At 39.1% G+C, this 11707-nt stretch overlaps 1 protein-coding gene across 1 annotated transcript; it reads left to right on the top strand.

Moving 5' to 3' along the window:
• Positions 1–104: 104 nt before the first annotated feature.
• zdhhc24 (zDHHC palmitoyltransferase 24) lies at positions 105–10361 on the top strand. The gene is made up of 3 exons (XM_055178460.2): positions 105–859; positions 976–1253; positions 9591–10361. Exons 1-3 carry the CDS (start codon positions 555–557, stop codon positions 9881–9883), a joined length of 876 nt encoding a protein of 291 aa, XP_055034435.2. The 5' UTR covers positions 105–554; the 3' UTR covers positions 9884–10361.
• Positions 10362–11707: the final 1346 nt, after the last annotated feature.

The raw sequence follows: 11707 nt of genomic DNA, 5'->3' as shown, positions 1-11707 counted from the left end.
CTTTTTTTTTTCAATTGTGTATTGAAAAGATCTATATCACGACTTAATGGCTGTGTTATCCATACATGCATAAACCAATTTTTTCATAATCCCGCATGGAACCATTGTAATTCGACGCTTGTGACAGAGGGACAGTTTCAGGTGCAACACAAAAGTGTCGCGTGCCAAGTGTTGTTATTATAGCCACCAGCAGTTCTTCGTTAAAAGCAGCTTGACAGGCAAAAGGACGTTAATATAGATATAAGACATAGACTGACAAAGTCGCGGTCAGATGAAGATACAATCACGTACTTTTATAATTACTAATCGATAGCTGATGTCATTGTACCAGCGCGCTCGTATCGTGTGGTAACTGTTATCAATGTCGTGTCGATTACAGTAGAATATGGATTCTATTAGTTTCAGTCTGTATAAATGTCGTTTAACTATCAGGCTTCCGTAGAATTTCTCTCAGTCTCTCTGTTTTTCTAATCGAGCGAACGTGAATCGAGAGGCTCGGTTTCTGGTAGTGTACAGGTTGAACGGGTTGTAGCAGGTGAGTTAAAGGTAAAAACATGGTTGGGTTCATGAGTAGAGTTTGGAATAAGTTGGATTCGGCAAGCAGCCGTCTGCCTATCTTTTTGAACGCTGTCCTGGTGTTCTCCATCACCGCGGAGCTCTGCTATCTGGTTTTGGTCGAGGCTCCCCTTGAACAAACTCAAGAGAAGACTGACTGGTCCACCACATGGAAGGCCACGCATCTCTTCGCCCAGATCTTTATGTTTGGAAATATATGCTGGAATGCTTCCTTATTCATGAAAACTAATCCAAGTATCCGTGGAGTGTTTCTTGGAGGAGATGTTTTGGGTCAGGGGTGGAGGTAATTGGTCTGTTTTGCTTGGAGACCTGTCATTTATGTGTATATGCTCCTATTAATGCAGTGACATGTTGTCATTCATATAAACAAGTATCTTATATTTTGCACTTCTTTCACAGGTACTGTTACACCTGCGAGACGCACACTCCTCCACGATGCTCACACTGCTATGATTGCAACGTGTGTGTTCTGCGCCGGGATCACCACTGCGTGTTTTTTGGCCAGTGCGTCGGTTTCCGCAATTACCGGTATTTCCTGACCTGTTTGCTCTTCATGTGGGCAGGGCTGCTCTATGCAGTGGTGATGAATGCTGAAGTCTTCATTGTTATCCTCAAGGAGGGTGTCACCTTTCACAGTGTCATGCTTTTGCTGGTGCCTTGGCTGATGCTTGTCTCTGGTAAGTAACAGGTCCTTAATGAAAATGTCCATTCTGTACGCTGCCCTGCCTCTGCCCTGGACAAATTGAATTGTCATTGATCAAAGAGGGAATTTAGTTAGGAGTCTTCAAAGTGCAACAAACAAATTTCATTCAAAAGATCAAATCTACTCTGCTGTTAGGTATTATAAGTGCACCACAGGGCTACCACAAGCATATTTCTTAATGGATTTTTTGCTGAAAAATGATGATGGAATATTATTTTTCCAAACCATATATAAAGTGCAAGTATTTTATTAAAATATTGTACACTTTTTATCTTTCACAAGATGTGATAGTTCATATGTTGATTTGATTTATGCAGTAGTGACCCAAAGGGATGTCAGAGGGGGTTTGTAGAATATTTGCATTTAATGCCACCACAGATCAGATCAAATCAGTGGTTCCCCAATATTTTTCCTTAGGGCCCTCTATGTACATGTACAACAATTTAACCCCCTTAATTATTTAAAAATATTATTTTTATTAGAAATTTGGCAGAAATGTGGTCAGTAGTTTTACTTAAACACATACTTATAAACTGAACTAAAATAATGTGATTTCTTAATTTTTTTATGGTTTATGTAGCTAAGTTATTTCCGTCAATATGAATGCACATAACTGTGTGTGTTTAAGGACTTTTAAGTATGTGGGTGTGTTTCAGTGCGCAAAGAATGTTGACAAGCAGAATTGTGTTTCAATGGATGAAGAATGTTAAAAAGCAAATCTGTTTGTTTCAGTGTGTGTGCACAAGAATAAAATCAACCATTTTCTCTGTGGTTTCGCATATGTGACCCTGGACCACAAAACCAGATTTAAGTCGCACGGGTATTAGGGCTGTGCAAAAATATTGATACAGCTAACTATTGTGATAGTTAGCTGTATCGATAGTGTATCGATATTTCGATCTCTACTATCGATATTTTAAAAACCATCAAATCCCTCTGTGTGCATCAAACGACCTCCTCTGCCGCTGCTGTAGTTGTCACTGTCTAGTTGTCTGCCATATACAGCCATTCGGCCAATGTCTAAAAAGTTAGAGGGAGTAATAAAATGGCAGAAAATTTAAAAACAAAAAATATTTTGATAAAAAAAAGAAAAAGTATTGCAATGTATCGCAACATGCAACGCATTGCATTGTATGGTGATGCGTATCGTATCATGACCCATGTATCGCGATACGTATTGTATCGGGAGGCCCTTGCCAATACCCAGCCCTAACGGGTATACATTGTATGGGTTAAAAAAAGTATGCCAAAAATTATTAGGATATTACTAGAGCTGCGTGCACACATGTCACTTTTCAGAAAAGTGTTCACACGTACCCGTGTATATATGCCGTCAAGAGAAGTTCAAGGCCACGTAATCCAATCACCGGCAACGCTGGTGGTGACGCTGACTGGTCTTCGTGTTGGACGGAGTAGTTGTTGCAGTAGGTGTTCGATGACGTCAAAGTACCGCAACGGTGAAACGAAATTAGACCTCTATGTGCGATTTCTCAACTCGCTCTCGCGGTACGTTGCAATCATTCGTCTGTCAGTTCTTGCAACGCCGCATGAAGTCGAACACACGTAAAATTGCTGACCTCCGAGCACTCGTCTCTACTCCTCGACATAATGGAGCAGCTGTATTTGCAAATACAAACACACGAAACAAGTTTCCACGAACATAAATGTGATCTTGGAAGCGTTCAGAGTAGCAGTCACATGTAAACATAGGTCGCACTTTTGACGTAGGTGCGAGCTCTGGCGCATACTGTTACGTTGGCCGCCTAAACATCCGTTTGTTTCAGTTTACATGCAAGCGTGCAAACGAAGGTTTTCAAAATATCCACTTTGGCCAGAGTTTTTAGAAAGAATCGGTTTCAGAGGCAAAATCTACGTTTACGTGTAAACGAAGGGCACAAACGAATGTCTCTGTTTTTCAAAATAACAATGTATATGTAAACATAGCCTAAATCGCATGCGATTATCACGCACATCTCGTCAGTAAAGCCGGTTCCTTGATTAGTAATAAATCGACATCACCTGCTTTCAGAGGCATTTACTACACAGAGCCGTAGTTCACTGACAAGCGGGGAAATTCATAATTCATAATTGCAGGCGATACATCCGCGATTATGAATACGATATTTCCATGCTTGCCACAACTTTAAAGGCGATTTTCTCAATATTAAGATTGTTTGCACCCTCAGATTTCAGATTTTTAAATGGTTGTATCTGGCCAAATATTGTCCCATCCTAACAAACCATACGTCAATATTTATTCAGCATTCACGATGTATAAATATTAATAAAAAAATGTACTCTATGACTGGTTTTGTGGTCCAGGTTCATATATTAGTTTGCTGAATGCTTTATAAATACAGCAAACATCTCGGCAGTGTGGAAGCATTTTAAAGTGTCAGAGAAAGATGACTTTTTTTTATTATCGACAAAATAGTTTTGTTGGCGAACATTCGCTGCATCCCTTAAAGGGGGACATATCATGAAAATCTGGCTTTTTTTCATATTTAGGGGCTATAATTGGATCCCCAGTGCTTTTATTAATATAGAAAATGTGGTGAAGAACAACCCAGTAACTTAGTTTTGGTAAACCATTCTTTGCAAGAATGTGGAAAAAATAGGTAATTGAAATTTGGCTCCCCTTGTGATGTCAGAAGGGGATCTTATCATAATAATACTGCCCCTTAATCTGCACTGTCCAATCACTGCACTGCTATTTAGTGAATTGATCAGCTCATGATCAGTGGCAATTTTAACATGCGATACTAAATTATCTAAATGTTATTTTGAGCTAGAACTGCACATACGTACTCTGGGGACACAAAATATTTATTTTACAAAGTCTTGTGAAATGTCCCTTTTAAGGCGGTGCTTCCCAATCCTGGTCCTCGAGTACACCCTCCCAGTAGATGTCTTCTACCTTAAAACACCCAGATTAACTTATCAGCCTCCTTCCAGAATGGTTATCACAGTGGTCACCAACCCTGTTCCTGGAGATCTACTTTCCTGCAGAGTTCACCTCCAACCTCAATCAAACACCAGAACTTGATAATCAAGCTGTTCATTGCTACCTAAAAATTAGAGGCAGGTGTGCTGAAGCAGGTTTGGATCTAAAGTATGCAGGAGGGTAGGGCTGTGTCCAAAATCGCATACCGTGACAGTAGGTACTGAATTAGATGACTCATCGACCGTTAAGACGTTGTGTACTATATAGTATGAATATGGATAGTATGAATGAATTCGGACGTACTACACCTGCCTTGATGATCCATGACATACGTTGCCATAACAGTCGTTAACTGGAATGATGTTAAACTAGCGCAATTTAACCACAAGGGACAGCTGTTTAATATATTTGCAATTGAATAGACCTGCCTTTGGACGTTTTTGAATAAAACAACATCTCCTCCTTCTTCGTTGGATAATTCCTATCCCAGGGGCTTACAGGATAGTAAAGGGTCTATGGAATGAACGGTACATGTATTCGTTTCAAACCGAATCAGTACGGGGGTCACGGTTCGGTGCATGAATTTAAACGGAGAATACACGGTATGAAAATAAAAAAACTTGCGTGCAAAATAATTAATGTAATGCGGAACTACTGTTAGATACGCGGGTTCTTTATGGACAGCTAATCTGTTGCCCCGCTTTAGCTCTGAAGCTCTGATTGGCGCCGATGCAGCCGAGCTCCACCTATGTATGCGCTCTATCAGAGCCCGTCTACATTCTGGCACTCTGCAGTTTTTTGTCACGTCGACGCCGGTCCAGTCAGTTAGTGAGCAGCGATGGCGAGGATGGCAAGTGGTGTTCCACAAGAGTTAGACGCTCCGCCGGCCTCTTTAAGATCGCAAGTTTAGCAAAACTTCAGTTTTCCAGTCACAGTAGTACAGACGAGAGAGTGGTGGAAAAGACGAGGACTGTGCGTCGGCGTTGTTCAGCAGTTGTTATGTATTTGAGTGGAAATACATCTAATCAGGGCTCTCAAGTCTCACGCATTCACCTTGACACACACGCATTTCAGTCAGTTCACACGCCACACTTTGTATTTCTCACGCTGAGAAGTAGGAGATAAATTGTCCCGCTAATATACAATTAATGGATGAGGCGCAGTTCTGTCGAGTTCAGCTGCTTTTTTAAAGTGTGCCCAACGTTACGCAGCGCCATCAGCGTCAGAGTACCGCAAGAAATCTTGCGGAGGAGGCTGATTTCAAATCGCTCTCGCGTTACTCTGACGTTATCCACTTGTCGTTTCTTGCAGCGCCTCGTTTAGTCGTACACACCTATTAATTCATCCTACAAGCCTATTTTTTTGTTATTTAGTCGATTAATATGAAAAAGGCCAAAATGTAATTTTAAAATGTATTTAGGTAACACTTGTAATACATTTGAACCCATATTTGTATGAAAGATGAGTACAAGATTACTTAAAGTGGTATACATTTTTGAATACGAGATAGTATGTTAAATGCATTTCAGTTCATATTCATGACATCTCAAAATAACACTGATAAGGACACTATGTTTTTAAAGCTCACGTAACACACGCTGTTTCTGCATTTCTGATATCAATCTGGAGTACCTATAGAGTAGTATGACATCCTTTATATCTCTGAAGAGTCTTTAGTTTAATCAGATTTATAAAAGAAAGATTAGCTTTACCGAGTCTTTCCGATAACGTACGAAAAAATGAAGAAGGAGGAGTTATAACACGGGAGGAGCGAGTACGAGTCATGCAACACTATACAACACTTATAACGTATGATTCACTACATGTTCGTGTCATTTATATAATATACACGCGCCTATTTCCAACATAAGACAGAAGTCTTACTTACCACGTGTAACTCGTCATGACCCGGTTCTGAAAATCCACCGCATCAAACACACACGCAAAACTCCGCTGCTAATCCGGATAATAAACTATATCCATTGTTTCCATAAGGCTGGATGTCTTCTCCTTACATCCAAAAACACACTTCTTGTTGTGCCATTGTTGACTTTTGAAATTAAACAAAGCTGAGTGGCGTGATAAGCTGTTAGCAAGCTCTAGCGTCTCCCGCTGACTGACGGCTGGGCGGGGTTTTCCGGGGGAAGTTTTCCGGCGGAAGCCCATATAAAGAAGTGATACGTATCGAAAACCCCTGAAACGTCAGTTAGAACCGTAATCGAAAAAAATTAGCCGAAACTTGTACGAACCCTGGCGAAGTGCATTCGGCACAGAAATACTCTGAAACACGCCCAACTGCATTTTTGACACTTTGCCTACGTTTAGCATGAGGAAACAACTCTATAACTGTGTTAATAAGTCAGAATGCTTGAAATACCATTAAACCCCCCCTTTAAGATTATCTTAAGTACTAAAAAAAATGCCGTCTTCATTTTTGTTTTGCTTTTCCCTCCATTGTGTATATATATATATATATATATATATATATATATTTTTTTTTTTTTTTTTTCATTTTAAATTATTACATTTTTTAGAAGTACTTCTGCCTGAAACATACATATCAAATATTAATTAAATTTGTGGTTTAACCTTTTATATGCCCGTTTGTTTACATTACCCCATGATTTTATTTAACAGAAAAAAACATTTTTTTTTTCAAATAACACATTTGAACTACCATGTGATTATTATTATTATTATTATTATTATGCTCTGGGATGGGTCAAAGATTGGTAACAACTGTAATTTTGATGCATTGTTATTTTTTGTGTCGTTAGCTTAGCTAATTTACAAAACTGAAATCAAAATTAAAATTTTTTATCAAAAACGATTAAGCTCTGGCAATTTTTGGGCAATATTCAATCATCACAGTCAAGATGGTTTAAAACTAAAAAGGGCACAAAATGTCCTTAGGATCTCTTGAGGGTTAAATCAGGTGAATAAGGAGACATCTAAAACATTCTGGGAGGGGATGCTCAAGGACCAGGATTGGGAAAAACTGACTTATAGAATAGAAAAATCAAAAGGAAAACAAGAAGCTTAGATGTAATAAAGCGTACATTAGATTTTTTTCTGTTTTTAATATTTTTTAATTCTTTTTTGTGGTCATATTTTGTAGACATCCTGGACTGTCTTTACAAAGTATAATTTTTTGCAAAGCCTCCGTAATTTTTTCTCAAAACTAAGCTTCAGTCATCACACTAGGGCTGTCAGTTTGGAGAAAAATCAAATTCGAACGGATATCGAATATCATGCAATGTATCCGAATATATTCGAATATCTAGGTGCCCCCCGCGCGCATCAAAAAAAAAAAAAACGTAATGGAGATTCAATTTATTAACAGTGACAGTTATAAACAGAGCTGTCTGCATTACTTTTTTTTACTTCATGTTTGAAACAGCAGGTTATCAACTTATGAATAACAACAACTCAGAACAGGTGACAACTTGAACAGCAGCAGGAGTAAGGCATATAGCCAAGCCCAAACGAAATCCGGGCCCGCAGATTTCGGCAGAAACCTCCGCTGAATTCCGCGGATATAATGCCCTTCATTGACAAGCACACATATCCCGCGCTTGAGCCTGTTTGTGAGAAGAAATCTCATTGACAAGAAGCACACATACATAGACTATCTCGCGCGTTTGTGAGCCGTCATTGACAAGTGCATTATCTCTGCGCGTGCTGTTTGCTTGGCCGTTTTTAATGATAGAGAGCACAAACCATTTGATATTTGAGATGAAATAAAACCGATGAGTTAAGCAGAGCTCACTTGACTCACGCGACAGTCAGCACATGATCATTTAAAATCCCTTTACAAGACAAATGCTGTTGCGTTTAATATAAAGTTTACATTGCGTTGTAAACATGATGAAATTATCTTCATACATGCTAATTTCATAATGCGAACGTATTAACGCAAGCTTTTTATTCTGCTATATTATTTAACACTATAAATAATAGAGGGTTTTCACGACGCGTCATCAGAGCGGAAGACGCCATATTGGAGGCACTCCGCATCACAAAGAGCACAGACACTGATGTATATGCCGAACGTCGACAAGGAAAATGGTTAATTATTGCCGTGTTTGAGATGGTACCAACAGCACATATTGAGAAAAACATTTGGATTATTATCGACATCCAAAAGTTATTAAAAACCAGGGAAAGGAATGCAAGAAATGATCAGAGGCGGCGCTTGTGGTTGGTAAAGCTCAGGAAAAAGGGTAGTATTGTATTAGAAATATGATTGAAGTACATAAAGTATAAAACAATTATGCTTCTACTTGTGCTTTATTTAAAGAGTATTTAATATGTACTTTAGTGTATGCACAAAATGTACTTAAACACAAATAAAATTTGCGCTGCTATGCCTTAATGCCAGTGTGCTTAATTGCTCATAACAAATTTTCTATTGTAATGATAATAATATATTTAATAGTAAATGGTAAAAACAATTATTGCTTTTATTTTTTACTGTGCTTATTTTACTGTAAAGCACTTTGGTAGGACACTGGCTATTTTAAATTTGCTATATAAATAAAGCTGACATTGACATATGGGCTCTGCATGAAAACTAGGTAGGTCACTAACTTATATCGGGATATGCAACTGAAGGAAGAATCGCCGGGTCGTCACGGATCCTAGAAGAGGGAGCTCGGAGGAATCTGCATCGCCTATAAATTGTAATTTCTCGAAATATCGTGCCTTTTCTTGTGGTCCAAGTCCTTCCCTATATGCCTTTGCATCTTGGACGCGTTTTCTGTTGTTAGACATGTCTACATTCACTTAAAGTATCCAAAGCGCATAATATTCCATTGTACTCCGTTCAGTTCTTTACACCGAGTGCCTCCACGATGGCCGCGCATCCGGGTTACCGCCCAGAACGTGACGTCGGTGAAAACCCTCTATAATGTCATTTTATATACAAACTATAATTCTATCTTGACCTGCACAATGCGCATTAGGTTCATGTTGGTCCAGTTTGACTACCTCTCTTGCGCACAGTTGCGGTCGGTCTCACTCTCAGCCTCCTTCCTATTACAAGGTGTTACTGTAAAAAATGCGCTAAACATGGCATTTTAAAAACCGGATGGTTTATTTATAGTTCGAATACGGATATGTCACGTCATATTCGAATGCATATTCGAATATCAAATAAAAAGTGACAGCCCTACACCACACTAATTCAACATGCAAACAAAATTTTAAATGCATCTTTAATAAAATATATGAATAAAGGACGAAGAGGTAAATTATTTCAAGTTGAACATCACTTTTGACTACTACTGTATATAAAACTAATAGATATGACCCTTTCAAAATATGTTCACCAAATACCTCTAAACATCTAAATTTCTCCTTTTACAGGACAAGTGACAACACGGGCCTTTGCTTTTGCGTTCATTGCCGACACTTGCGTAGTGGGCTTCCTACTGGTTGCTGCTTTCCTCTTCTTTCATGTGATTCTGATGCTGAAGGGCCAGACCACGCGCGAGTGGTATTCAACACGCCGGCCTTACAGCCTGGGAATGCTGGCCAACATCAGAGAATGTTTGGGCAAGAACTGGTACATCTGCTGGCTCTGTCCGTTGATTCCTTCCCCATTGCCTGGAGATGGCATAAACTATGAGCTAACTGGTTCAGTAGAACCCAAGAAGTAAAACGCGTGCACTGGTTTTCGTATTGTCGTTTGAATTTATTGGCCCAGCTGATATGGTGGCATGTTGTTGAGAGTGAAGCAGTGGTTGCATGCTGTGCTTCCATCAAACAATTACCAGCTCTCCTTCAATCTGATGAAACCAGCAAGAAATGGACTTAAAATAATGGATTTGTATATTAACTTCACACTAGTTTTTTCTTACTTCTGCTGTCTTAATGGTTTTAATGGATGTTAATTTGATTCATGTAAAGTATGTGTGCTGCAATTATAATATGTTCACTTGTGCAATCTTTGCAATGGTTTCACAAAAATATTTTCTTCAAAAACTTCAAAAATGTTTGAATTACACTTTTTTACACTCCACGTGCTTTTTTCTTTTTTTAACAATTGTTCATGTGCCAAATAATATGTTCAAACAAATGTGAATGTTATATGCCAAGCTGTCTATGGAATATACAATTAAAAATATTTAATTTCAATTTTGAAACTAAATATTGTTTTTATTTAAATGTTTAAATGTAACCTTACTTTGCTTCATTTAATTTTGAACACTTAAGGTCCCGTTTTTCCTGTGTATATGTTTGTGTTTATAGTGCGCAATATAACGTGTTTATGTTTCGTGTGTAAAAAAAACTGCAGTATTTTTCACACAATTTACTTTTCTATATACCGCTGTTTTCACTGTCCTAAAAATGGGCTGATGTCTTCCCTCCGTTAGAAATACATAAGTTCTGATTGTGTATTCTGTTTAGTGTGTTGTGATTCGACAGCAATTTAGCTTAGCCAGAGCCGTTTGGGCTTAGCTGGTGACTGATGTATTCCTGTGGGTTTAGTCAGAAACTCTTTTTTTGACGCCATTCAAGCAGGAAGTAGAGGGCTGTGTCCAAATCGGCCGTTCGCTGTAGGCTTTGAAGGGAAATTCTGTTAAAAAAAATATTGCTTGGCAGTGAACTTTAAGCTTTATCATTTTGCATGTATTATTGATGCTCTAACAGCAACATTACACACTAACTAAAGTTTGAAAATGGGACCATGAAAAGCAGGACCTTCACCATGTTAAGCAAGTTCACAACATTATTTGTAAATACGTTCCGGTAAATCTGACAGAAATACTTTTTTCTTTAAAGGACACATTATGCCCATTTTTACAAGATGTAATATAAGTCTCAGGTAGCCTGGGTTTCCCCATGCTGCCTTGCAAGCAAATTTATTCACGCTGCAAGTCTATCATGGAAACCATGGACCAAATAGGAATTTTCACCTCAAATAGGGAAGCAATCACAGAACGGGGAGGAGGCAGCAAGATGATGATGACGTCTATGCGACACGCCGAAGCAGTTTTGTTTATCCAACGCGGGAGCAGACCCGAAGTTACTTTTCTATGCAGCCTTACTGTGGGTTCACACCAGACGTGAGTTCAACGATTTGCGCGAATAGATTACATACAAAGTCAATGCAAAGACGCGATCAGACGCGTTCTCACGTGGGGCGATGCGAATGATGTGATATGGGCGGCGCGTTTGCCGTAAAAAACACGCGCTATTCGTCTCAAACTCGTTTTCGCCCAAGTTCAAAATATTGAACTCGAGCGAAAAATTCGCATGACATGAAGTTAAATCATGCGAGTAATCTAGAGCGAGTAACGCGATGCCCCGCGTTTGGTGTGTACATAGCATTACTGTGGGTTCACACCAGATGCGAGTTCAACAATTTGCGCGAGTAGATTATATGCAAAGACGCGATCAGAAGCGTTCTTGAGTGAGGCGATGCGAATGACGCGAATTGGGCGGTGCGATTGCCACGAAAACATGCGCTATTCGTCTTA

This window comes from Misgurnus anguillicaudatus, chromosome 16 (genome assembly GCF_027580225.2).
Source record: "Misgurnus anguillicaudatus chromosome 16, ASM2758022v2, whole genome shotgun sequence".
Taxonomy (NCBI): domain Eukaryota; kingdom Metazoa; phylum Chordata; class Actinopteri; order Cypriniformes; family Cobitidae; genus Misgurnus; species Misgurnus anguillicaudatus.
This window is presented reverse-complemented; position numbering and strand designations above follow the sequence as displayed.

Bases quoted from the DNA above. Each gene is read 5' to 3' on its own strand.
- zdhhc24 (XM_055178460.2), top strand. From the start codon at position 555: ATGGTTGGGTTCATGAGTAGAGTTTGGAATAAGTTGGATTCGGCAAGC. The intron at 860-975 runs GTAATTGGTCTG...CTTCTTTCACAG, and splicing joins GTTTTGGGTCAGGGGTGGAG to GTACTGTTACACCTGCGAGA. The intron at 1,254-9,590 runs GTAAGTAACAGG...CTCCTTTTACAG, and splicing joins TTGGCTGATGCTTGTCTCTG to GACAAGTGACAACACGGGCC.